Source organism: Semicossyphus pulcher, unplaced genomic scaffold (assembly GCF_022749685.1).
Source record: "Semicossyphus pulcher isolate SPU_LCO1_2020_fin unplaced genomic scaffold, fSemPul1.0.p SCAF_19, whole genome shotgun sequence".
NCBI classification, from domain to species: Eukaryota; Metazoa; Chordata; class Actinopteri; order Labriformes; family Labridae; genus Semicossyphus; species Semicossyphus pulcher.
In genome coordinates, this window is record NW_027211692.1 from 4,110,538 (window position 1) to 4,133,834 (window position 23,297).

The 23,297-nt window shown below is 43.4% G+C and overlaps 1 protein-coding gene across 1 annotated transcript; it reads right to left on the reverse strand.

The window, feature by feature from the left end:
* Nucleotides 1-1,754: 1,754 nt before the first annotated feature.
* On the reverse strand, nt 1,755-6,974 carry gpr4 (G protein-coupled receptor 4). Its single transcript, XM_069668555.1, has 3 exons — nt 6,805-6,974; nt 5,590-5,854; nt 1,755-4,839 (listed from the first exon to the last, which is right to left on the reverse strand). Exons 1-3 carry the CDS (start codon nt 6,931-6,933, stop codon nt 4,118-4,120), a joined length of 1,116 nt encoding a protein of 371 aa, XP_069524656.1. The 5' UTR covers nt 6,934-6,974; the 3' UTR covers nt 1,755-4,117.
* Nucleotides 6,975-23,297: the final 16,323 nt, after the last annotated feature.

Sequence of the window (23,297 nt, forward strand, 5' to 3'; positions counted from 1 at the left end):
GAGCTGGGTGAAGGGAAGCGCATCCTTCTGAAAGTCACATTCAGTCACGATAAGCTTTATAATGTCGAGCTGAGCTGTTCGCTCCGTTTTCCTCTCTGATGCTGATCTGCATTCGTGCCAGAAATAAATCTGAATGTATGATGAAAATAACAGCACGGCCATCTTTTATGTCCCGGAGGTCTTTCTGTATCTTTACCTGGTAATATATCACTGTAATAATCAGGTGAGCTGTCGGTAATGACAGCCTTGGCCTCTGGTGAGCTGCTATATATAGACTTATAGCGGAGGTGATCATTGAAGCATAGAGGGCGAGAGACAATGTTCCCTCAGAGAGAGAGTGAGTTATGTCCTTTCTTGTCTGAAGAACATAAAGGCATGAGTGAGCACCCTTTTTTCTTTCACATGCAGGCAGTTTAAAAAGCTTACACAAAAACACACATGCGCACCTTTACATGAGCGTATTCCTGTAAGTTATATAAAGACTTTTCTAGCTCTAGCCCTGTCCTATCTTGTGTAACAGCGCGAACATGTCCACCCCCATGAGGACAGGTTGTTAATATAAGGTTCCCTCGGATGTACGGTGTAACAATGGAGAGGATGCACGCACATTGTCAGAGATAAGAACACAAGCACACACTCATTACATTACATGCAAATAGACACAGGCGACCACACAGACGTGCACAGATCCTACAGCATGTCCTTCATGTCATTCATTAGCCGTACCGCTCTGGGATTGTAGAACAGGACAGAGTGTAGAAGGTGACTTTGTGTTGGCAGCATCCCAGACCTGCTCTCTCATCAGATCTGCACAGTGATCTGTTACATGCAGTGATGCAGGGACATGCAGAGTCCTTGGTCTAAAGTCTGTGATTTAAAGCAATCGGTGCATGTTAACCTGACCTGGCAGACACATTACAGTTTTCTGATCTGATATATAGTTATGAGATGTAAGTTTTCTGCAAACAAACGACATGTGTCTGTTTTCTGATGCAGTGTTAAGCTCTGTCGCCTCAAAGCTCGAGGGTTCATGGTTCGAATGAACCGGTTTGGACATAGTGGGCCTTTCTGTGTGCAGACTGCATGTCTTGTGCATGGGTTCTCTCTGGGCACTCCAGCCTCCACGCACAGTCCAAAGACGTGTTAGGTTCTTTGGTGACTCTAAAATTGTTACAGTGAGTGTGAACATGAAAGGTTCTCTGTCTCTATGTGTCAGCCTCTCGCCCAATGACAGCTGTGATAGGCTCCAGCCCCCCCGCGACCCTGAGCAGGATAAGCAGTATGGATAATGGATGGGTGGACATGATGCTGTAAAGATTATCTTTCCACTTTGTATGAAGCCAAAACTCACAGTTAGCAGAGGCACATGATCAGGTATGGATGCACTGTGTGTGCAGTCGGACCAATAAAGTGGAACATACAGTACTATAAGTGTCGTGCACAGTCGGCTTATTTGTACTTTCTTCTAAACAAAGTAGGCTGTAGTTCTATTTGTGTGACCGTCTGACCTTCTGGACTGACATTTGATATCGTCAGTCCATTCCCAGGTCGATGCAATTTCAGTAACAGCACAGTGTTCTTATAACTGAAGGATGTGACGGCAACAAAGCCCAAAAGAAATTTAAATATATTAAAACTAAAACAGAAGAAAGAATATTATGATAATTCATTCCTTCATTTCCATTTAAGAAGCGCCTCCATCCTCTTTCTGATTGCTGGAGCCAAACAAACAAACACAAGTGTATGCAGACGTTTGTATGCATAATTTATTTCTCACTGACATTGCTGCTGAACACATACACATTATGAAGCCTGGTACCTGCTCTCTCACACTGACACACAGATGCACAATAAAAGCAAAGGTACACAGAGCAGCGTGTAGGGCAACACTGACGAGCTGAAGGCCCCAAAAAACCTGCTGAACATCGTTTCACAGAACAGGAACGTTTACATGCAGAGATGTTTGGATCACCTGGACCTTCTATCAGCATGAACCCACTGTGTCGGAAATGAGCTCTTAGAGCCTCCACAGAGGGAACGTTTGCAGGTCATTGTTTTACAGTAAATGTGGACAGACAACTGGACATTGTGTTTTGAAATGTTATCACCATTGATTCACAAAAACAGGGATTTTCTTCTGGTCAATTTTGATTTCACGTGACAACTGAGAAAGTGTCAAGATGAAGCTGAAAGCTACAAAAGTGATTTTAGAAGTTGAAGATGCCTCAGCTCTTGAGGTCTGGTCGAAGCTTGTGTTAAATTTAGTTTAAAAAACACATGAACATTTTTAAGAATTCTTACTTTTTAACCCTAACAGCACTCACTGGACTTCATGACATCAGAATGTAGTCAGCATGTGGCGTTGTATGGCAGCTAATCCAGCATTAGTGGATTAAAATAGTCGGTTTTATTTACACAAAGAACAATCAGCTTTCTGTACAAAAGGAGAGACGTGCGAGCTGTCAATTTAAACATGTTAGATGACTACTCAGTCAGTGTTTGGGATAACCAAATTTAATTTAGACTTTATAGGAAAACGTTTTATTGTAAAATGTTAATTTGTTTCCCTAATATGATAAAAAATCAAATGTTTGCAGCCAGCAGTGTCACTTGAAGAGAGAATGCATAAATAAAGGCAGAAGGAAGGTAACATCTGAGTACTTTGTCGTACAACAGGTGCGACTGGGAAAAAATGACAAGACAATGTTCTGTGTCACATTTAGGAAGTTCGGAAGGCATCTTTCTGAATGTAAACAGAATCAGGTCGACTGTGCAGCGTTTACTGAAGCCAAAGCCTGTCGTTTGGTGTCGTTGAGATGTGCTTTTCTTGCCACACAGTTTCAGTTAAGGCTGTCAGAACTTTTAAGCATTAAAATTCTAATTTAATACCTCCTGCATGGAAATAAACAACCAACACATTTACTGCATGCACTTACATTTAAACACTGTTTTCCTGCTGCACATGGCTCTCAACTTAATGTCACTGAAAATACAGTAAAAGGCTTTAGTGAAGGATTTTCTCCGTCAACTCAGTGGAATGATTATTTTGCAGTTTGCTGTAAAAAATGAAAACATTGCTCAGATAACATAAGAGACACTTCTACTCCAAACCTTTCTTACTGTCGCAGTTAATGAGCTGAGGTACTTCATGAGACTTCATTATTTCCATCAAAAAACAAATAAAACTGTAAAGACATTTCCAAGCATTAAAAAATGTTTTGACCTGTAATCTACAATCATTTTATTACCCTTCCCCTTTGCTTCCATATTCCAAAGCGATGCATTCGAGTGTCAAACTCCTACATCTGCCCTTTGTCCAGTTGGGTGTCCATGCAGTCTGAATGCAAAGGTGTCTCCTCTTAGACCGCTGAGCCATGCAGACTGTGTCCACTTAAATATTCAAAAATGTCTCAAGATGCGTCCAAAATAATGTGTGGCACTATTGGAAGTCATCCAGATATCCAAGCTGTCAAATTGTGTTTTATAAGATCCTCATTAATCAACCCAGTGACATGACTGTGGGAATGTCAGCTGGTCTGTTGGTCCACTTTGATCCAGACGGTAATACTTCAACACACTTGATGGATTGGCATTAAATCTGGTACGCTTACTCAGGGAGCACACAAGTTAAACCCAGAGGACTTTGGTGATCCAATGAGCCTTCATGTGTCGCCAGCAGCAGGTCACTTTGCCTTCTTCAGTTCCTTGGGAAATCTCTTTAGCAAATGACCAAGTCATTGAACTCTCATATTAATGATAAAGCAGCATGCTCACATTAGCATGCAGTGCAGCGGACAAACTACAGCTTGAAGTAATGAAAGTTTAACCAAATCAGTCCTAAATGATTGACTGAAGAGGCCAAACTAGTGGTAAGGATCTTACAACAGCAAAGTAGCCTCTTATGTTAGCCCTGGTGTGGAAGCATTTCCATCCCACAGCAGCTGCTACCTGGCTACTGACAATACCGTATGTCTTCTTTATTACATCAATGCTCATTCTGCCTTGTTAACCATTCAGTGTAAGCCTTACCCACATAACCTGATTTCAGCCTGTCAGGTCAGAAGACATCAGCCTCCTCTGTCCGCCTACCTGAGCACCTCTTACACTTAGGCACAAGTCACTTCTTAACACTGAGGATGGTCATCTGTAGACACTCTTCCTTCAGAGCCACCAGTTCTGTCTTGTAGCTGCTTGTCTTGCCTCCGTCAGCGTACACACAAGGTTGCTTCTTTGCTGAGAGTGGCGTTTCCATAGTCACTGAACCAGCGTTGAGAATGTCTGCATGAGACGGAGAGGAAGAGGAGCGCCTGTGGCAGGCTGCAGACAACAAAGCTGAGAGAGCTCGGCCAACATCGTGCCGAGCCCCCTCGTTGACAAAACAGTACAAAATAGGGTCTGCGACGCAGTTGAGGCTGGTCAGCGCCAAAGAAACGTGGTACGCTGCAAACAAGCTCTCCTCTGAGCCGCAGTCACATGGCTTCCTTAGAAACATAACACTCCGCACCAGGAGGAGGATGTGGTACGGTCCAAAGCATAGCAAAACGATCAAGATAAGACTCAATGCCAGCCGTTGGATTTTGGCCTTTTCCTGCCGCTCTGTTGAGACGTTGCAGCGCACTGCTGCAAGGATCCCACGGTAAGCTACAAGCATGGCTGTCCATGGAGCAAGGAAGCCCAGAAATGTCCTGTAGAGGTTCATCCCTGCCACCCAGTCCTGCATGGGATACTTCTCAAAACAGAAGGTGTGGTTGAACCGATCCTGGAAGAGCTCATCGTGGAAGAGAGGAGCAGAGTTGGCTATGATCTCAATGATCCACACCATGGCGCTGACCAGGACAGCTGCAGGGAGTTCAGGAGAGAAGGAGAGAGAAATATTTGACTTAGTGCATTATCGTTTATATCAGCAACAAAAGCAGGTATCATGTCAAATATCTGTTTTGGGCTAATATCTGAACCATAAGGACACAGGATGGAAACTCTTTGTGGGTGACAGTCTTGTCTGATATTTCACTTCAAAGTACTAAATGATCTTCTGATTGGGGTAAAAATAATTTCTGTCATCATTTTGTACTTACTGTCAGTTTGGGCCTTGTTTATGATCTAGGTAAATAAAGTACGTATCATTCGATTATATCAGAAGTAATGACTTAAGCGGACATCCTTGCCGTATTAGTTATTTATAAATCTCCTTTTGACATGGAAGAGATCTTATCTTTACACAAAATTAATTTCCTTTTCCGATGTGAAGATGCATATCCCCTCCAGGATCAGAACTAATCGTAAAATCCAACGTCTTTATCTGGAAAAAACAGGATTTGCCAAGTATGCCATAAGTCAGACTTGGAAGAACTGACTTGTTATGTTAGAAGGTCTCTTACTCTTCCTCCCATGCAATGTTCTATTTGAGAATCGTTCATCAGAAGTGGTACAGACACTTGTAACTTATAGAGCGATCTCAGAAAGGCTTGATTCTGATCTGGAGATACTTTAAGTATGAATTCAAGAACAATTCTATTAATTAGATGCATTATTTTAAAGACACCAAGCACTTGTTGTTTCAGAAGACAAGCTTATCCTTAATACACATACCTGTCTTGATTCGTCGAACCTTGGCGAAGCGCAGAGGATACGCCACAGCCAGGTATCTGTCCAGTGATATGCAGCAGAGGAAGGCAATGCTGACGTAGATATTAGTGTAGAAGATGAAGCCGAACAGCTTGCAGCTCTCCTGACCGTGGATCCAGTCATCGTGCTGTAGAAAGTAGTCGATCCAAAGAGGAAGAGTGGTGATGTAGAGGAGGTCAGCCACTGACAGGTTGATCAGGTAGATGCCAAGCTCATTGCGTTGGCGTACCTGAAGAGAGGAACACGAAGAAGGGAGGGAAAGATAGGGAGGCAGGAGAGCAGATGAAGATTGGAAAGTTACAGAACGACTTCTGTGCTTCTGGATGCAGGTCGAACAGATAATAAGGCCATCAGTGTCTGTTTCCTTTTAATCCTAACTTTTAAAATGTGAGAGGATGTAATAAAAATGATTTGCGTGTTTCCATTAGATGGAAATCTTTTGGCTTCCTGAAAAGTCAGAACGTGTAGTTCCCATTGTACTTTTCATATTTGATTAGTCAGCACTTGAATTGAAACCCAGCCACCGAGAGACAGCTCCGTTTCCCATGCAGTATTGATATAACAATGGCAATATTTAGACAGAACTGCCCCAGTAAATTAGCAGCACGCCAAGTATGTCCATGTTTGGATTCAGTTCAGGTGTCGGCATTAATGAAGGTGTTGCTCTCAGTAAGACACTTAATCACCTAAGACACCTGTGCTTCCTCGAGTCTTGGTGTCTGTGTCAGTGCTTTCTGAGTGCAGAAAGGCAGTGACCTGATGCAAACTTGGAAGCCAAACAATAAACCAATGTTGAACTGTCACTCACTTTTAATGATGTCTGTGGTTTAAAAAATGAGTTTGTGAACTTGCTCGAATGAAAAGTCAATAACAATTCCTTCTGCTGCTGCCAAAGCAAACGGACCGTCTGTGGGAAATGCTGAACGTGTTTAATGCTGTATGGGAAAATATCCTCAGCGATCTGCTGACTGTATGTGGACGTTTTACATTCTAGCACTCCCTGTTCAGCAGCCTGTGTCTCTGTGCAGACAGGAAAAGGTAGATCTGTCACCAACCTGGACAGAATCCAAAGTGGACCTATCTGAAACTCAAACTTACTTAGATTGGGTCCAAGTAAAATGTTCAGGCCAAGTCAGGTGATAGGGTGTCTGTGTGCACAGGTATGTGTGTCCTACTCACCTGCATGTAGGCAGCCCACAGGGCCATGCAGTTAGTAGGCAGCCCCAGAACGATGACGATGATGTAGAGCGTGGGCTGGAAGAACTGGTCCACCTTACTGTCCACATCACAGAACGAGATGTTGCACATTGTCCTGCGTGGAACACTCTGTGTGTGTGTGTGTGTGTGTGTGTGTGTGTGTGTGTGTGTGTGTGTGTGTGCGTGTGTGTGTGTGCAGGTGTGCGATGTGTGTTCAGCTACCCTCAGCTCTGAGTGTCCTTCAGTAGCTTTACTACACTCCAGCTCCAGCAGTTTGACAGTGACATGCCGACCCTGGCGTCCCGCTCGGCTACCACACGGCCGTCCAACATGGAGCAACAGAAGAACTCAGGACTGTCATTTCCGGGGCATTTCATGGTTTCTGTTTAAAACACTGCCCTTTTTACCCAGGGGTCTTGGTGTGTCATAATCCTCTCCCATGTTTGAAAGGCCACCCCCGCATCCCTCAGCATGGAGGAAAAGAGGACAAGAAAGGAAGGAGCGAGGGATAAAATGTGGTGAAATGAAAGCTGCCTTATCGACGCTGTGCCAGGCCTCCTGCACCAGCACAGGGCCTCATCAATCTTTTAGAGATTAGAGGTCTGCCAGGTCTACTGCGAGAAGGAGAGGCTGCACATCAGTGTGTGTGTGGGTGTGTCTCAAGGTCCCGATGACACACAAAACTCCTCTGGGATGCCCGCACTAAAACACAGGAATGACTTTACAGAGCTTCAGCACTCTGGAACCGACAGGCCGTGCATTTACTCCGGACTGCTGAGCGTCTGCAAAACAAAGGGAGACAGAGAGAGAGAGAGAGCGTTAAATTCATCACTTCATCATGATTTCCAAAAACAAAACACACACATAATAGAAATACTTTTTTGTGTTGTTTGTTTCAGTTGAAAAATGGTGCTATATTTTTGTTTTGATGACTTACAGCTGTAACACTAAGAGAATTTAACTACACCCATTAAACCCTGTGTGTCAGTCATGCCTGTATTTATTTGCTCTGCTTTATGTTTGGTTTAAACATTCTTTTAATGAAGTAAAGTTTATTTAAGATATAAGATATAGACTTTCAGCTTCTTGTCATTTGGTTTGGTTATTTAAAGTGAATGGAGTCCTTCTGCTGGTGAAAACAAACCGTGTGGAACGAACACACCCTCAGCCTGACCACTGGGGCAGCAGCCTTTTCTTCTGCGGCCCCAGTGGTCTGAAACACATTAGAGATGGAAGCAAAGGGGCACAGATGGGAAGAGGCTTTGCAGCAAGTGCAGTGAAGCAGCAGACGTTTATCAGGGTGACTTTCTAACATCTGCTGTGATAACACAGAACATGCTGACATGTTCAGGCAGCTCTTCAGATCCTATAAAGAGAGTCCAGGTCAGGACGTATGATAAGCATTATGTAAGCCTCCATATAAACATGACCTGAATGTACACATACAGTAGAGAGAGGCAGAGAAAGAGAGGGAGCAGGATGGCAGCTCAGTTTCTGTTTCACTCGTCGTCTCGACCTCTCCACCCGGAGCTCGGCTGCTGTTTATACATCTTGGACTGATTTGATATTTTTGCATATGGCTGATATGAATCCACACATGCTTTCAATCTTTTCACTCAAATATGTTCTTAAGAGCTGAACTGCAGTTCTCCTTTCTGCGGAGTTTATGTAAGTTTCAGCTTCTTTGCAATCCACTTAGATCGATAGATTTTAGAAATAACAGGACGGGTTTTCAGCCTGATGTTGGAGCTTTTACACATTTCAACTGAATATTATTCACAGAAAAGATTGCAATCAAGAAATATAACCATGTCAAGTCCTGCTAACACCCACTCAAAGCAATACACAAAAGTCCAAGGAATCAGAATTCCTCTAATAAAGGCTTAAAAATTCCACAGGAAACTCTAAAATCATCAAAGTATTCCTCTGTGAACCATAAATATCCAGAGCAAGTTGGCAGCAGTTAACTTGTGCATAATTTGATGATCAAGTAATCACAGAAATGCTCAGAAATTCTCTGGAAGGCATGAGCGTGTTCAGGAAACGTCATTGGGAGTTTCTCTGAGGACCATGATTGAACATCCTGTATCTCATGGCAATCGAGAAATGTGACTCCTTGAGTACAAAGCTGGCAAGAACATCTGAGGACCGGGCAGAAGAGTAGTTTAGAACTTGTTCAAATGAAAAGGGTTCATCCTTCGGGAGCCATGAATATGATTAACAAGTTCATCGCAATATCTTCTCTTTGATACCTGAGAGAATCAGTAGAGGAAAGGTCAGGCAGGTCATGTAAACCATGAGAAAACATCCTCTGGGAACATACAGACAAACTCTCAATGTAATCTGGCTGTTAACGATGGATGGGATCAGACCGCAGCATGATATCAGCCCAATAACGGCTCAACCCGGCACCGACTATGAAGCAGGTCGGCCGATTTCAAAGGAAGTGTTCACTTCCTGTTTTGAAAGCCCTAACAAGAGGCCTCCGAGATGCCTGTCAGCACACATGGGATCAGTTTAAAGATCTGTGAAGGAAACAGCTTCAGCCTGTGATAATGTGACGGTCGCTGGTGTGGACCAGTGACTCTGGTTAGAGCCGAGACACAAGCGAGGTCGTTCCTATGGTGACCTTGTCAAATAAATCTTTGTTTGGGGAAACATGCGAGTTGTGAAGCTGAACTGGGGCACACCTCTGCTATAATCTGTTATCATACACATCCCCTTCACAGCACAGGTACATTGTAGGTTTGTAGGACGTTAAGGCTACGACCTTCAACCTACATATGAAAATACTTTACTTAAAGGTGGAAGGACCTAAGAAAGAAGCAAAGAGCCAAAAATGGAACAAGAGAAAGTAAAGAAGAACTAACTCAGATGAAAAGAAAGACTTCTTTTAGCTTCCATGTGATGTTTTTAACAGAGCAGCTTCCTGACAACGAACATTTACATCGTTAATAACATGAGTATCTCGCTGCTTCACCCGCAGTCACCTCTCTATGATCACATCTGTCTCTTATCTGAGAACCGCAGAATGACATCACTTCCTCTTTAGATAAAACAGCAGGGCGGCATGCCGGTTACAAAACCACTGTCAATCAACCTTATCATCGCTTTGACTCTGCTGTCAGTGTGTGTGAAGGGCAGGGTGTGATTCTGGCTTTATGATCACATCAAACTGCTGTGTGATTAAATACAAACAGAGGTAATGTGATCAGGTTACAGTGCGATGGCCTCGCTCTGCCCATCAGCTGCAGAGGAGTGTTTGATCAGGAGCAGGTTTTAACTCCTAATTAACCTGATTCTTACATGGGTTTGTTTTTCAGCGTGCAGCAAACATCACTTGTGTTATCTTTGTCGGCCCCGTCACCAGAAATGTGGTTTGTTCTGTCAATTCCAGATGTTTATCATGCGGCGTTTGCATGCGATGGCACCACGCGTGACTCTCTGTGGTTCTGTGGCTTGTGCGCATGCGTGTCAGTTCTGTGAGTGACAGTATGAGCTCTTCAGAGGTTCCTTTACACTGTCAAGGCACTTAGCAGTAACTGACAGGCTCCTCAGCAGTCCAGCTTGTTTCTGAGTGATGCTCCTTCACAGCCAAAGAGGACTGTGTGTTACATAAACCTGCAGAGGGCGGTGCCTGTAGACTCACACTGCTCTGACCTCTTCTGCTTGAAAATGTTCAGTTAATTGTTTCATTGTTGTTCGCCCTACCAATCAATACATTTATTCATCATATATAATCAGATATAAATACATTTACAGACCACTACACATTTCCCTTGGGATCAATAAAGTATCTATCTATACTGTCAAGTCTTGTTGAAACAGAGGACATCACAGCTACCATCGTTCAGGCACAGAGCTCCGGTATTCCTGGATTTAGACACAACCTGGTTAAAAAGTTTGGCATCACAGCTCTAGACATGCTGCTGGACATGCTGCAGGGTTAGTGTCCGTCCAATGTAGATATCTAACGCCTGTGGTAAGCAAGATGCTTTGCAGAGAAAATCCATATTGCCAGGACTGCTTGCAGGAGTGAGTGACTCATTGTCACATTTAGTCATTTATTTGCAAAACTTTTTACCAACGAATCTAGTGAGGCTAACGGGGACGCAACTGGAGAGCCACCCCGTCATGATGATGTTATGTGCTAGAACAGAGCTTGTACAAATGGGCCCCAGTATTGCTTGATCTGTGCACAAGCATGTGAGAGGCTAAAGGTGTTACACATGTAACGATGGACAGTTGTAGCACTGATGTACAAACAATTATAGCAAAGCACTGACACATGCAGTGAAGGAGAAGATACTAGAATGTAAACATGGAAATAAACAATGCACTCATTTATACGAAAAAATATTTACAAATGCTTCATGAGAGAATGCATGCACAATGTGTTAGAGAGCATAACACTGAATGTAAACAAAAGTGGTTTCGTCATCAAAATAAACCAAAGTTGTGTACTAACACATCACACCTGTCACACTGCCTGTACACCAATCCTCACTGCACAGTGTTACCTCTGAGGCTCTTCATGCTTCAGTCAACGTAAAACCTTCACGGCTTCAGTTCCAGTGTCGGGTTTGGTGCTCTGAACGCTCAGCGTCTCCAACGTTCTGCAGAACTTGTTCAACGAAACTGCATTTCCAAGGAACGATTGTGAAAATGTTTTGTCTTACATAAAGTCCTCAAGGTTTGAGGCCAAAAATGCACAGCTGGAAGGCGGTTCAAGAGGTTTATTAGTAATAAGGATTTGGGTGTGTGTGTGTGTGTGTGTGTACAATGGAGGCCTATATCAACCTGTTTTGTGCCGTCCGGTGCACCACAGCCCCGTCTGATCTGCTGCCAGAGGAGATTAGGTCAAGGCAGCTGTGCAGACGTCATGCTGGCTGTCAGCACACACACACACACACATAATGAACACACACTTTCTCACTCTAACATACCTCACACATACATACAAACATGTACAAACCCACAAATATACACTCTGCACAAAGTAGGCCACAGGACACACACACATTGAACCTCTCTGCAGCCTTCACATAAGATGTTCTTTCCTCCCTTTCACCGTCCTGCTTCACTCCCCTAATAGTGAACAGCGCACTTAAAGAAATACAATGCAGAAACACATGTATGTTGCACAACCCTAATGTGAGTTCTCATCAGAACTCCACACACTGAGCTCTGCCACTGACAGTAAAGGACAGAGTTTGTCTTTGACTGAAGTGAGGGGTTCAGGATTCAAACGCTGTACTCTATATCCCAGTTTGTAAGATGTGTAAACTAACTGAAGTTACTGGTTTGTTTTTGGTAGAATTTCCCTTTACTTGTTAGGTTTTGTGACTTGTTCTGTGTCGGTACAGAAACACTTCAGACTGTGGTGCCAGGAGGGAAGATAACACAAAGAGCCTGACCTGTGTCTTATAAAACGGAAACATCGGGATCAGTCATTTACGCTGTTAGGACCCAGTGTGTGTGTGTGTGTGTGTGTGTGTGTGTGTCAGGAAAGACATTTTTAGAAAGCGGGAACCGGTCGTCACTTCTTGTAAGAGTTTACAGCTGATTCGTGTTTGTTCCAGTGAAGCTCTTCATTTCCTTTTTTGTAAGTAAAGAGGACTTTCCACCAGAGGGCTCTTTCTCTTTCCCGGGAAGCCGCTGTTGGTGTCTTGTGTGAAACCAAAAGTTTCCATTGACAAATTATTTTTGCCCAAACCATGATCTTACCTGAGCCTGAACAGGTAGTTTAGGTGTATAACCAAACCAATCGGTGAAAGCAAAGATCATGGTTTGGGTTAAAATGTGAGTCAACGAGGACTTTTGGTTTCACACGGGACACAAATCCTGCTCTCCTGGGTGAAACCATCCACCCGAAACCTCCACCCTTTATGGACTTTGTTGGTCTTTTTACCACATCACCTTATTTCATGAAGTCTCTGGTGGACATTTACTTCCAATTGAAACCCATTATTTTTAAAGTTGCGCTGATTGTCACGAATATAAATGGACATTTGCATCCTGCACATGAATCTGAAGTTTCACAAACACAACTACACAAAGAACACAAAGTACTCCGGGTCAAATTCTGAAACAGGATGTCGCTCTGTAAACTGATTTACAAGAAATAGCTTGCGTCATAATTCTATCACTTCTTTATTCCCGCAGATAGTTCGTCTGGCCTGGACTCTAACGTCGTTTTTAGTGATGTCGACGACATCACGATCTCTGTGGTGAAGTTGTGCAACATTTTTACCAAAACCTTGTTTGCCAAAAATCAGTAAGATCCATTTTTAAATGAACTTTAATTATTCTGTAGGAAATAGTTTGAAGTGTAAAGTTAAAATAAGGTCAAAGTTCAGCAGCTGAGGACAGCAACATGTCAATGAGTGTGGATGTACCGTCCTGTGGTTGTGCTTCCATGTGTGTCTTTGTGCTGCGGCAGTAACTGTGTGGCTGTTTGCCAAACATTCCTGTTGACAGTCAAACAGTTGAAGCAGGAAGACGGTAATGCTACACTATCAAACATGTCAACACACCTCTTACGCTTCACAGTTGGGTCATATCCAGGACACACACACACACACACACACACACACACACACACACACACACACAACCCAGTAACCTCACTGCCCTCATTCAAATCTCCAAGCAGGTGAAATGATCAAATCCAAAACACTGATTATCTGCAGCAGGCAGATGTGTGTTCAGCCACAGACAGTAGACAGTGAAGTCACAGGGGACTTTAAAGGATGTTACACTCATTAAACGACAGCACTTTTGTTCCCATTACGTGTTGCCGTCATTAATGACCTGAGATCAGATGATCTTTGATATTTCACAGCCGGTGGCCGAGTGAATCATGACGAGCTTTGTTTACAGGATCAGTGACATCTTTGGGTCGTCCCGAGTGTCATCGAGCCTGCACTTCATTTACTCTGAAACCACAGTGCAAACATTGTATATTATATATGTATAACACTGTATGTTTGTATGTTTGTATATGGTCTGGATCTGGTTTGGCCTGGTCTTTGGTAGACTGTCAGCTGCCTGGTCAGAGTTTGGCGGCAAAGATTCTGATTCCAGTTGTTCCAGATTTACTAAAACATCTTGGACATGCGTGCTGTTGTTAACATCCTTTGTCTAGTTAGTCCGATGTGAACACCTGTGACAAAACTCTAACTGTCCAGATCAAGTCTCTTTGTCCATTTCAAAGTTCCTCTTGCCGTCTATGAGGACCAGTAAGAACCAGAACTTGAGCTGCAGCCAAGCAGTAACAAGCCAACAAGTTTTCAGCAGGTGGAGCCTTGTTGAACCTCACAGGGTCACATTATCCTGACCTCAGAATCCAACATTTCTATACTATACTGTGATTTTCTCATCAGGAGTCATTTAGCGTGCCAAGTTTCATTAAGGCGTTTCTACTCTATTCAATCTACTGTAGCCCACTCTTCAATAACACTTTAGCGCAAGCAGCGTGCTGATGGGACGTCTGTTCACTGAACTATGGGATGGCTCTCAGGCTTTCAAGCAAACCACATGAAGTCAAACTTTCTCTAGGAACACAGTCAAAGCCCACCACCAACCAGACCTGATTGGTTTATTCAGTTCAGACAAACAAGAAGGTGTTTGCTCCACTTTGTCCTGAATGACTGTTGGTCCTGTACCTGCAGCACTGACCCTCGAAGACCTCAGCTCTCTGGGACAAAGACTTTGTATCATCCTGGTCTGCTTTTAATTGAAAGCACTTCCTGCGTCACCTCGAGAGTTCTTCTTTTTGGCTGCTTTGGACAAGTCCAGCCTCACCCTGACAGCACTCCACTAACTATCCACTCACTGACAAGTATTGTACTTACATACAAAGCGTGATACAAAGAGTGCACAGATGAATGCACCGAATAAAACAGCTGTAAACTGTTCTGGGGATTAATTAAATATTAACTCAAAGTAGTAGTTTTATTAGTTTCCCAGTTAATCAGATTTTAAGAAAATCCACTTCCTGAATTAAATGAATTGAGGACACTGACCCCGGCCCCGACACCAGCTAGTAAAACATATAGTGCACACCAGAGACCCCGACGCTGCTCCATTCCCACCACTGACGGGATGCAGTTTCTGTCAGTTGCGTCAACAGCCAAGCTCCCCCTGGTATACAGACATATGACTGATGCCCATTCTCTTTGGTTAAACATGTCCACCATTCAGGATGTCTTTCCAGACTCAGACAGAACTAACAGACCCAACGAGGCACCACACAGACAGCAGATGATCCAGCTCCCATTTCCTCTTGTTATTATTCATGTTTTCATGTTAACATTAAGGTGTCATGGCTCTGCCTTAATCTTGGAATAAAGGAAAATAAATATCAGCTCTTATTAGTGTTTGAGTGGTTTATGAATCTGCAAATATACATATTAGCAAAATAAAGGCTTTATATGAATCTGATGAGTGGGGAAATGTCTTCATGACAATAATGCAAATATGCTTCACACAGTTAAAGTGAAATGAAAAACGTCATTTTAATCCTTTTAGATCACATCCCCGGTAATATTGGGCATCTATTTGACAATATAGGCCAAAAAAAATACAGAAAATCAATTTCTTCGTATTCTTATATTAAAATCCGATCATTCTTTCTTCCAGTAAAACTCACGCGTGCTTACGTAAGTTAGCACCAAACAATTTCAACCAATCAATCTGCACAAGCACCAAGAACGCTCGGTCAGTTAGCTAGCTACTGCGCTGTGGAGAACGTCTGTCTACGCCCACTTCTCAACGATCAAATCAAATCCCTCTAACGATATGTCCCGCCTGCACGTCGTGTTTCACTCGGAAATACGTCACGATGCGGAAATTCGATACTCTCAAAATGCCGTTTCAGCTCGACTTTAAATGAATATTCTGTTTTGGATCCTGTCTGTTCAAATAAGAAAAACTTTGCCGTGTGGTTTAAACACAGCTGGCCTGGTTCTTTCTTCTCTCTCAAACTGTTTGTCTGCCTGCGGTCGCAGCGCTGCTTCTAATCGTGACAATGTCAGTGTAGTTTTAATGCTCAGGCTGACGGGACTTTTTGTTTTTATTACTACCGGAGGAGAAATGTAACAGTCTGAGAGGATTCAGAGGAAGCCACAGAGATGTCCGATCTACAGGCCTCGATGTTCTCCCCAGAGACCGACATAAAAAGCTTTAAGCGAGTTTGTTCTGTTTCATTCAAACGTAGATTTATGACACCAGGTCGGAGCTGCAGTGTGCCTTCTTTTTCTGGCTGTGTGTCCATAATTAATACTTAAAAGGCACCCCTGGGAGCATATCTCAAATCTGGGTCACAGCTTTAACTCCAGAGCAGACACATTTTTTCATGTGAGTGGCATATTAAGGCACGTAAGGTGACAGAGACAATAAATACAGCGTGTTCTACTTTCACTCCCGAAAGAAACATCTAAGTGCTGTTTTTAAACAGGTTTAACCTACATGCTCAGATAAATGACCACGTGTATCTGTAGATTAGAGATGGAAACATCCTCAGTAAGTTTTATGACCTCTAACAGGGTCTCTAACATCGGCAGGTGTATGACCTTCATACTGTGAGAAAATGGCAGAATGTAGACGTCTGAGAAAGTTCATATACACGTGCAGCGCTATGCTTAGCCCCATAGAAACACAGCCATTTCCCAACAGTGTGTTTCTTCTTGGAGTTTTGTTCTGATTTCTTTATTGGTGGAAGTCTTAGGGCAGAACCCTAAATTGGTAAATATGTACCTTAGACTTTCAGGAGCTTCATGGCTTGGCTCAGATTTAACTTCAATGAATAATACACCTGATATGGTACACACGCTGGGCTTTAATGTTCATGAATCAGAGGCACATGTTCATGTTTATCTGCCTGTAAAGCCTGAACGCTGCAATTTGACGCAGTTTGACCGTAAAGGCTTCTCTGAGAAGAAAAGCAGAAGCTCCAGAGTGGCACGGCCGTGATATTAAACGCACTTCTGAGAAGATAATGAGTCGCTCTGTTCCTTACTGAGCAGAGCCACGTTGGCAGAGAACAACAGGGACAGGAAGCTGGGTGATAATCATTTCCATAAACGCACACGTTCTGTAAACACTGGATGAAAAATATCGGATGACTTATTTTCTTCCCTCCGTGTTAAATCATATTTAGTGAGCCGACATGTCACATCAGCATTAAAGGGCAGTCTTTGAAAGTCTGTTTCAGCTCACACTGTTTGGTGATGTCACAAAAACAGCTGTGACTCGGATACAGAGAGGAAGCAGCTTCACTCCAGTGAATCATGTAACTGCAGCTGATGTATCATCTATTTTTCATGTCTTACACATGTCAGATTATTGCAGTTGTGGTGCGCTGGCTGTTGTAGAATAGGTCCCATCGTATGTAACATGATACGTGTTGTATGATATCTTACAGTGTAACCGTTTGGCCAGTGGAATCTGTGCAGCGTCTGTCACTAGTAACTGGTGTTTCTCTGTATCTGCTGTGGCTCAGTGGTAGAGTTGGTCGTCTCTTAATCGGAAGGTTGGTGGTTCGATTCCTGAGTGCTACAGCCTACATGTCGAAGTGTCCTGCAAGACACTGAACACCAAATTGCTCCCTTAGCCTCAGCCCTTGTGCACATTCACAGCCTGCAGTGTATAAATGTGCTTAGATTCTTATTGGAGATTGGTATAGTCGCCTTTGCCATCAGTGTAATGTGAAAGGGTGAATAGTAGTATTGAAGTGCTTTATAAAGTGCAGAACATTGATCAATAAAATATAGAATCATTAATGTAAAGTTTCAGCCTGCATCTACTTCTGCTTTTAAACTCGCTCACGTTCTCTCATGTAGCTCCACTCCTCTCACGTGTTATTAAACTACGCCCTACTTAAAACGCCACGCTAGTCTAGGGAAGTACTTATTGTAAAGATAAGAGTGAAATCGTTTCCTGAACAAAATAATATGTCTTTCAAACATGCAACATTCAACAATCTTGTACTGTGCTGCTGGTGCCCTCAGGCCTCTGCACACTAAACCACCATGATAACAGAGATGTTCAAGGTTTGTTGCATGTCACGCTGTGACACCGAGCGCAGTGTAATCTCACAACATCAATCAGAAGCACTCTGATACAAAATGCAGAACACAGAGCACACAATGCGTACACAACAAAACATCCTTTGTTCTTTACTTAAACAGAACTGTTGCTTACAATGTTTCATCAGCCGAGTCATACCGGGCATTATTCCACGTATCCCCTTATTAATCGTATTACTTTTAAGAACCCTGCCATCCTCTGTGTTTAATGAAACCGGGCCAAAATATTCCATACCTTATAAACTACATGTTTGTATCCACTTACAGCCGGTCTCTGGCGTCTCTATTTAAATCATTGAGCTTTACACGTTACTGACGTCCTGTCTGGAAAGAGAAACATCAGCTGAAGAACTTTACAGCAGACGTTCACATGAAGGTTTTGTCTGATACGCTAATAAAGATAAGACATGAGATTAGATAAGATACAACACTAATGGTGCCTTCATGAACATCAGGCTTTCATTTGTGCCAATTGTCACTGAATAAGAACCGTAGAAATGTAAAACCGTCACGGTCGCCAACGGCAGCAGAGACAGAAGTTGGGCTGCGTCTTCCCTCATGCTTCTGAATTTGAGACGGGCGTCCCCAAAGGCCCCGACTGTCATAATGAGTAGTAAACAGAAGGGAGGATGTCTCCATGTCAGCTCCCATAAGTGTGGTGGGAAAAGCCGGAATCAGCCCCGCATCAATAAACACAGAGTAGGAGAGGAGACGAGGAGGGGAGAGGAGAGGAGAGAGGACACAGGGAAAGGGAAGGAGGAGATGAGAAGAGAAGAGAAAGGAAACGAGAGGGAGAGGAGGTTTGTTGGGATAACGTTGACCTATCAGCTCTGTGACAGAGAGCGCAGACAGAGTGACTGGGTCGGGTTGAACTGAGCATTTGCCCTGCGTGTTTGTGTGTGTATTCGTGTGTGTTCTTGTTTCAATATCTTTGTGAGGACGACGCTTCAGACCTTCAGAGCGAGGACATTTTGTTCAAAGGGAAATATGCCTATTGTCTTACAAGCACAGAGTTAAGTTCAATGATTGATAGCGCTCTTAGATAGTGGTCATTGTAGGAGAGAATCTTTTCACAGACAGAAGGGAGAGGGAATTATTAGAGCTGTTCAGTTTAAGAGTTTGCTTGGAAGGGTTTTATTTCAATGAAGCTCCTCACCAGTAGAGAAGTACAAATATGCAAATGCATGTGTTGTAGACAAGGCCAGATACCACATTACTTAAATGTTAACCCTTTTCACACATGCACTCCTGACAATTTCCAGAAAGTCGTCTGCCCCAGACATTTTTTCAAGCCTTGCTCTTTCACACGTCCCTCACAGCCGGAGATTTTCCCTATTAGACCCGGGGGGGCAGGAGGCAGGACATGATGTAAAAAGTACGTCCCCGCAGCTGGAAATACTTGAACAATTTCAGCATCATCCCTCACAGGCAGAAGCTCCTGAATCTTTTCATCAGACATCTTTGCTGTTGTCATCTAAATGCTCCTTCTTCTTCAACCTCGGATGTTTTTATTCAACCTGATGTGTGCTGCTCTCCTGGTTCCACCCTCTCGCTCACGGTGAATGTTCCTGACTATTACCTGCTGCATTCACACATCGACTCACCCGACTTCATGCAGACGTTTTACTCAGAGGCTGGCTGGAAAAGGTCTGCATGTATTTGGGGTGAATAATTCAGCTATTTGCAGCCCACCTGGACAATGTGGGTGTGCAGTGCAGTGCATGTGTGAAAGGGGCTTTAGACTTCTGGTCGGATGGATCTGTGATGTACACATTTCTCCCTTTTTGCTCCTGAAACCCACCTTTTATTTTCATGCTTTAAAATAACTAAAATAATTCTTGAGAAACGCTTGGTGTTGGTTGAGTTACATCCCCGGAGACGGAGACCAGAAGCAACCGTCCGTGCATGCACAGCAGCCTCCAGATGGCTTGTGCTTGTTGTTTGTTTTGTGTTTTCCTCTTGAGCGGCTCGTGGGAGTCTACACTGCTTTAACAGTTCTTACAGTGATTCCCCAGAGCACTGTAACTGCAACAAACTAAATGCACCAATAAACACCCACAGCTGAGCTCTTAGAGACGCTCCTCCCAAACACCATACAATATAATGTCTGAATATGAAACTTTATGTCGTTGTCACGTTAAACTTGAAGTCCATGCAGTGAAGGTCACGGGACGGCAGACTGGCTGCATGTTCCAGCTCATTGAAGAGATGTTGTGTGAAGAATCCTGCCAAACCAGTTACACAGCATTAATACGGCTCTAATTCTGTATGAAAGCTTCAATTTAAAACAAACTGTTTCTTTTAGAAAGTGAGAGTTCAGAACACAAACCCCTTTTTCATCCAGCAGGACCCTACACAGGAACGTGGGCTTTGCTTCATGAAGATTTATCTTGGATGCTAAAGTTTAGTATATGGAAAGAGATATTTTGCACTCCAACACATGATCAGCACCAAACTGCCCCCCGTCTCTGACCAAACAAGAGTTCACGCATCAACTGACCTACGCTGAGTTTGTGTGTGCGCTGTTTGTGTCCAGCAGCTTGCCTGAGGTGATATGTTCCTGCGACAGTCCTAGCGTTAGCCCATTAGCGGGCGTAAACACAACACCTGTGGAAAGCTCACATGGAAGCAGGCCGGCGCCTGAAACACCAGCTCTCATGTTACACACAGGCAAACAATGGCATGTGGAGGGGCTGCAGATAGAGAGGGTCCCTGAAGATGCCAGCAGCTGCAGTCCATCGCTGTGCAGCTGATAAAGACGTGTGAGGCTTCCAATAAAGATACATTGACCTTTACCCACATTATACAGTATATATAACATGATGGTACTGCTGCCACCACTGACACTCATCCAAGCATACTGTTTTCCATACAGCAGAAGCCTTCATCTTCACAGAACATGAAAACACAAACTGCTTCCTGTGTGTGAAAGTGAAGTTATGAGAGTAAAGCTGCACTTTCTGCAGCTGTATCACATCAATGATCTCTGAGCCTTCATGTAGCCTTAATTCAGCCTAGAAATCTATCTATCTCCTCCTTCTCCCTCGTTAAAAGTTCCCATATATGCATCGTCCCCGCCCACTATGCACATTTCCAACCGCCTCCTCTGTTGCAAAAACAAAAGACGTCTCTGCCATCGTTTAGTGGCAACTTGTTGATCCTTAGCTAGCTTGTATTGTAGTAATTAGTAGCAGTAACGTTAACGTTAATAGTCAGTAGTGAGTTTGCAAACATGACGATGACGGGTACAGCTGGCTCGCGCATTGCCGAAGTGGTTGCCATAGGTTACACATAATGATATGCATAGCATCACCCCGTCCATTAACAGGATTGGCTCCTTAGGTTTGTGACGTCTCAAACCTGCCAATCTGAAAACGTGTTGTTCAGCCTGTCCTTGGCTGATATGTCTTGTAGCAAATGAAGAACACCACATGGAGATCTTTACAAGGTTAACACTGGAGGGGGTCTTTGATTGTTATTATTGTGTCATATGCGTTAATATGTCCAAGCCAAGCTAGACCTCTACCACAGCGGATTTTTTGTGTAGAAGCGCAGGTGTTATAATATCATAATTAATAGCTCGGCTCCTCGTGGCATGGCAGGTGTTTCAGTAGGTCAAACAGCAGCAGTGGCCTGGGACGAACACACCTTAACAGTGTTCTTTGTGTGTTAAGAGAGTTACACATTTGCACACAAAATGTTGAGCATGGTAACTTTGTTAGCGTTACAGCGAGCTGAGGATGATGGGAATCTGGTTTATAGTCTAAGGTCAGTTTGACCTCTTGTTGGTGCTACATTAACAAGAGTCAGGGGTCGTGACGGTCACCAGCATTCATCATTGTGGGACCACTGGGGCTCCAGTTATTTTATATCTTCTCTACCCTGGTATCCTTTGAACTCGGTTCATTTATCACAAATTGTTCTTTGCATACGCAATATTTTTCAAAGTGTCCTTTTGAAAATGATCAAAAGACAGAGCGAAGTATATTGATACATTCAGTACCTTATATGTTATACTTATAATTAGGGATGCACGATATTGGATTTTTTGCCAATGTGCCGATATTTTCCAACCCTTTTTGCCGATTGCTGATTTCGATGCAGATATATTAGGCACATGTTTTTTCCATCTATTGCAGATAACATCAAGTCTCCCCTGTAGTGGAACTGATATCATGCCTACTCCTATTGTAGTGGCCAAAAACTTCCTTACTGCAGGCATCCTGCACCCTTCTTCACGCTTGACGGAAAAAAACTCACGTGTTTGATCACTCACGTTTTTGAGCGCACCTGAGTGCAACATCCTCTTGAAACATGCCTGGACTTGTTTACTGCACCTACTACGGAGACATCAGTGCTTGCCGACGGACTCCTGTGCGTCCATGAATATGTAACTTAGTTTTGCACTGATTTTTATGTTACATTGTGTTAGCGTCGGCTTTGGCCATAAGTGTTTTTTCGGCGTGTTTGATGTTAAGTGCGGTAAAATGTTGCGAGCTAACTGTTAGCTCATTAAGAGCTGTGAAAGCTGTTTGACTTCTATTCATTGTCTCTCGCTTCTGTGACTTTTTAGTCTTTATTTGTAAATTGTTGATAAGTTTGTGCAGGCAGTGCGCACACACACTCATGCCGAGTTAATGGCGTAGCATTACGTCAAGCTTTTTTTGGGAATCATGGAGCATTTAGGCAGAATTAAAGCGTTGTTTTAACGGCGGAAAATATCGACTACACTACTAGTCACTACTACTCAGATGACATTGGAGTTTCCCTGAAGGACTGAGGAGTTTGTGGAGCTGTCTTTTTGTTGTTAGTGAGCATTTGATTCTAAAAATGGTTATGTGTCAGACAAGTTAAAAAATCCCTGCTGACCTTTAATTTACTTCACAGTTTGCTCCTAATGCAGCGTGCTGATGATATAATTTGCTGCTGCAGTTTCCGCGATGTGTCCAGCACATGCTTTAAGTTCTCTGCAGCAGGAAGTGCTGACAGACGTTTGTCACCAGCGGAGCAACTGCTGCCCAGGGTCACAGTTATTACTACGATCCATCAAAGGTCTAATCCTTTTACAGGTGAGTCACAACAGACGGTGACTTCAGATCAGATTACAGAGAAGATGATTGGGTATATCTGGACCAAACAACCAGACCGTATCATTAGAAAGGCTCAGTCTGCAGCAGCGTAATCACTTTTTGTAATATCTTTGGACTGAAATGCACTACTATGGCATCTGACTTCAATGTCCCTGCAGAGCGTGTGTCAGCACAGTGCGGCAGTCAGAGTAAGTCATCAGCCGAGACCAGAACATGGCGCACAGTCTCACCTGTGTCACGTTTGTCACGCTCAGCAGGAAACGGTTGATACTGATACCGACCTGCCCCGGTCTGA

What these genes read in the sequence shown, in the direction of transcription:
- gpr4 (XM_069668555.1), bottom strand. Translation starts at nt 6,933, where the DNA reads ATGTGCAACATCTCGTTCTGTGATGTGGACAGTAAGGTGGACCAGTTC. An exon ending in TGTGGGCTGCCTACATGCAG is followed by an intron (nt 5,855 to 6,804) that starts GTGAGTAGGACA and finishes TCCTCTCTTCAG; the next exon opens with GTACGCCAACGCAATGAGCT. An exon ending in GGTTCGACGAATCAAGACAG is followed by an intron (nt 4,840 to 5,589) that starts GTATGTGTATTA and finishes AACTCCCTGCAG; the next exon opens with CTGTCCTGGTCAGCGCCATG.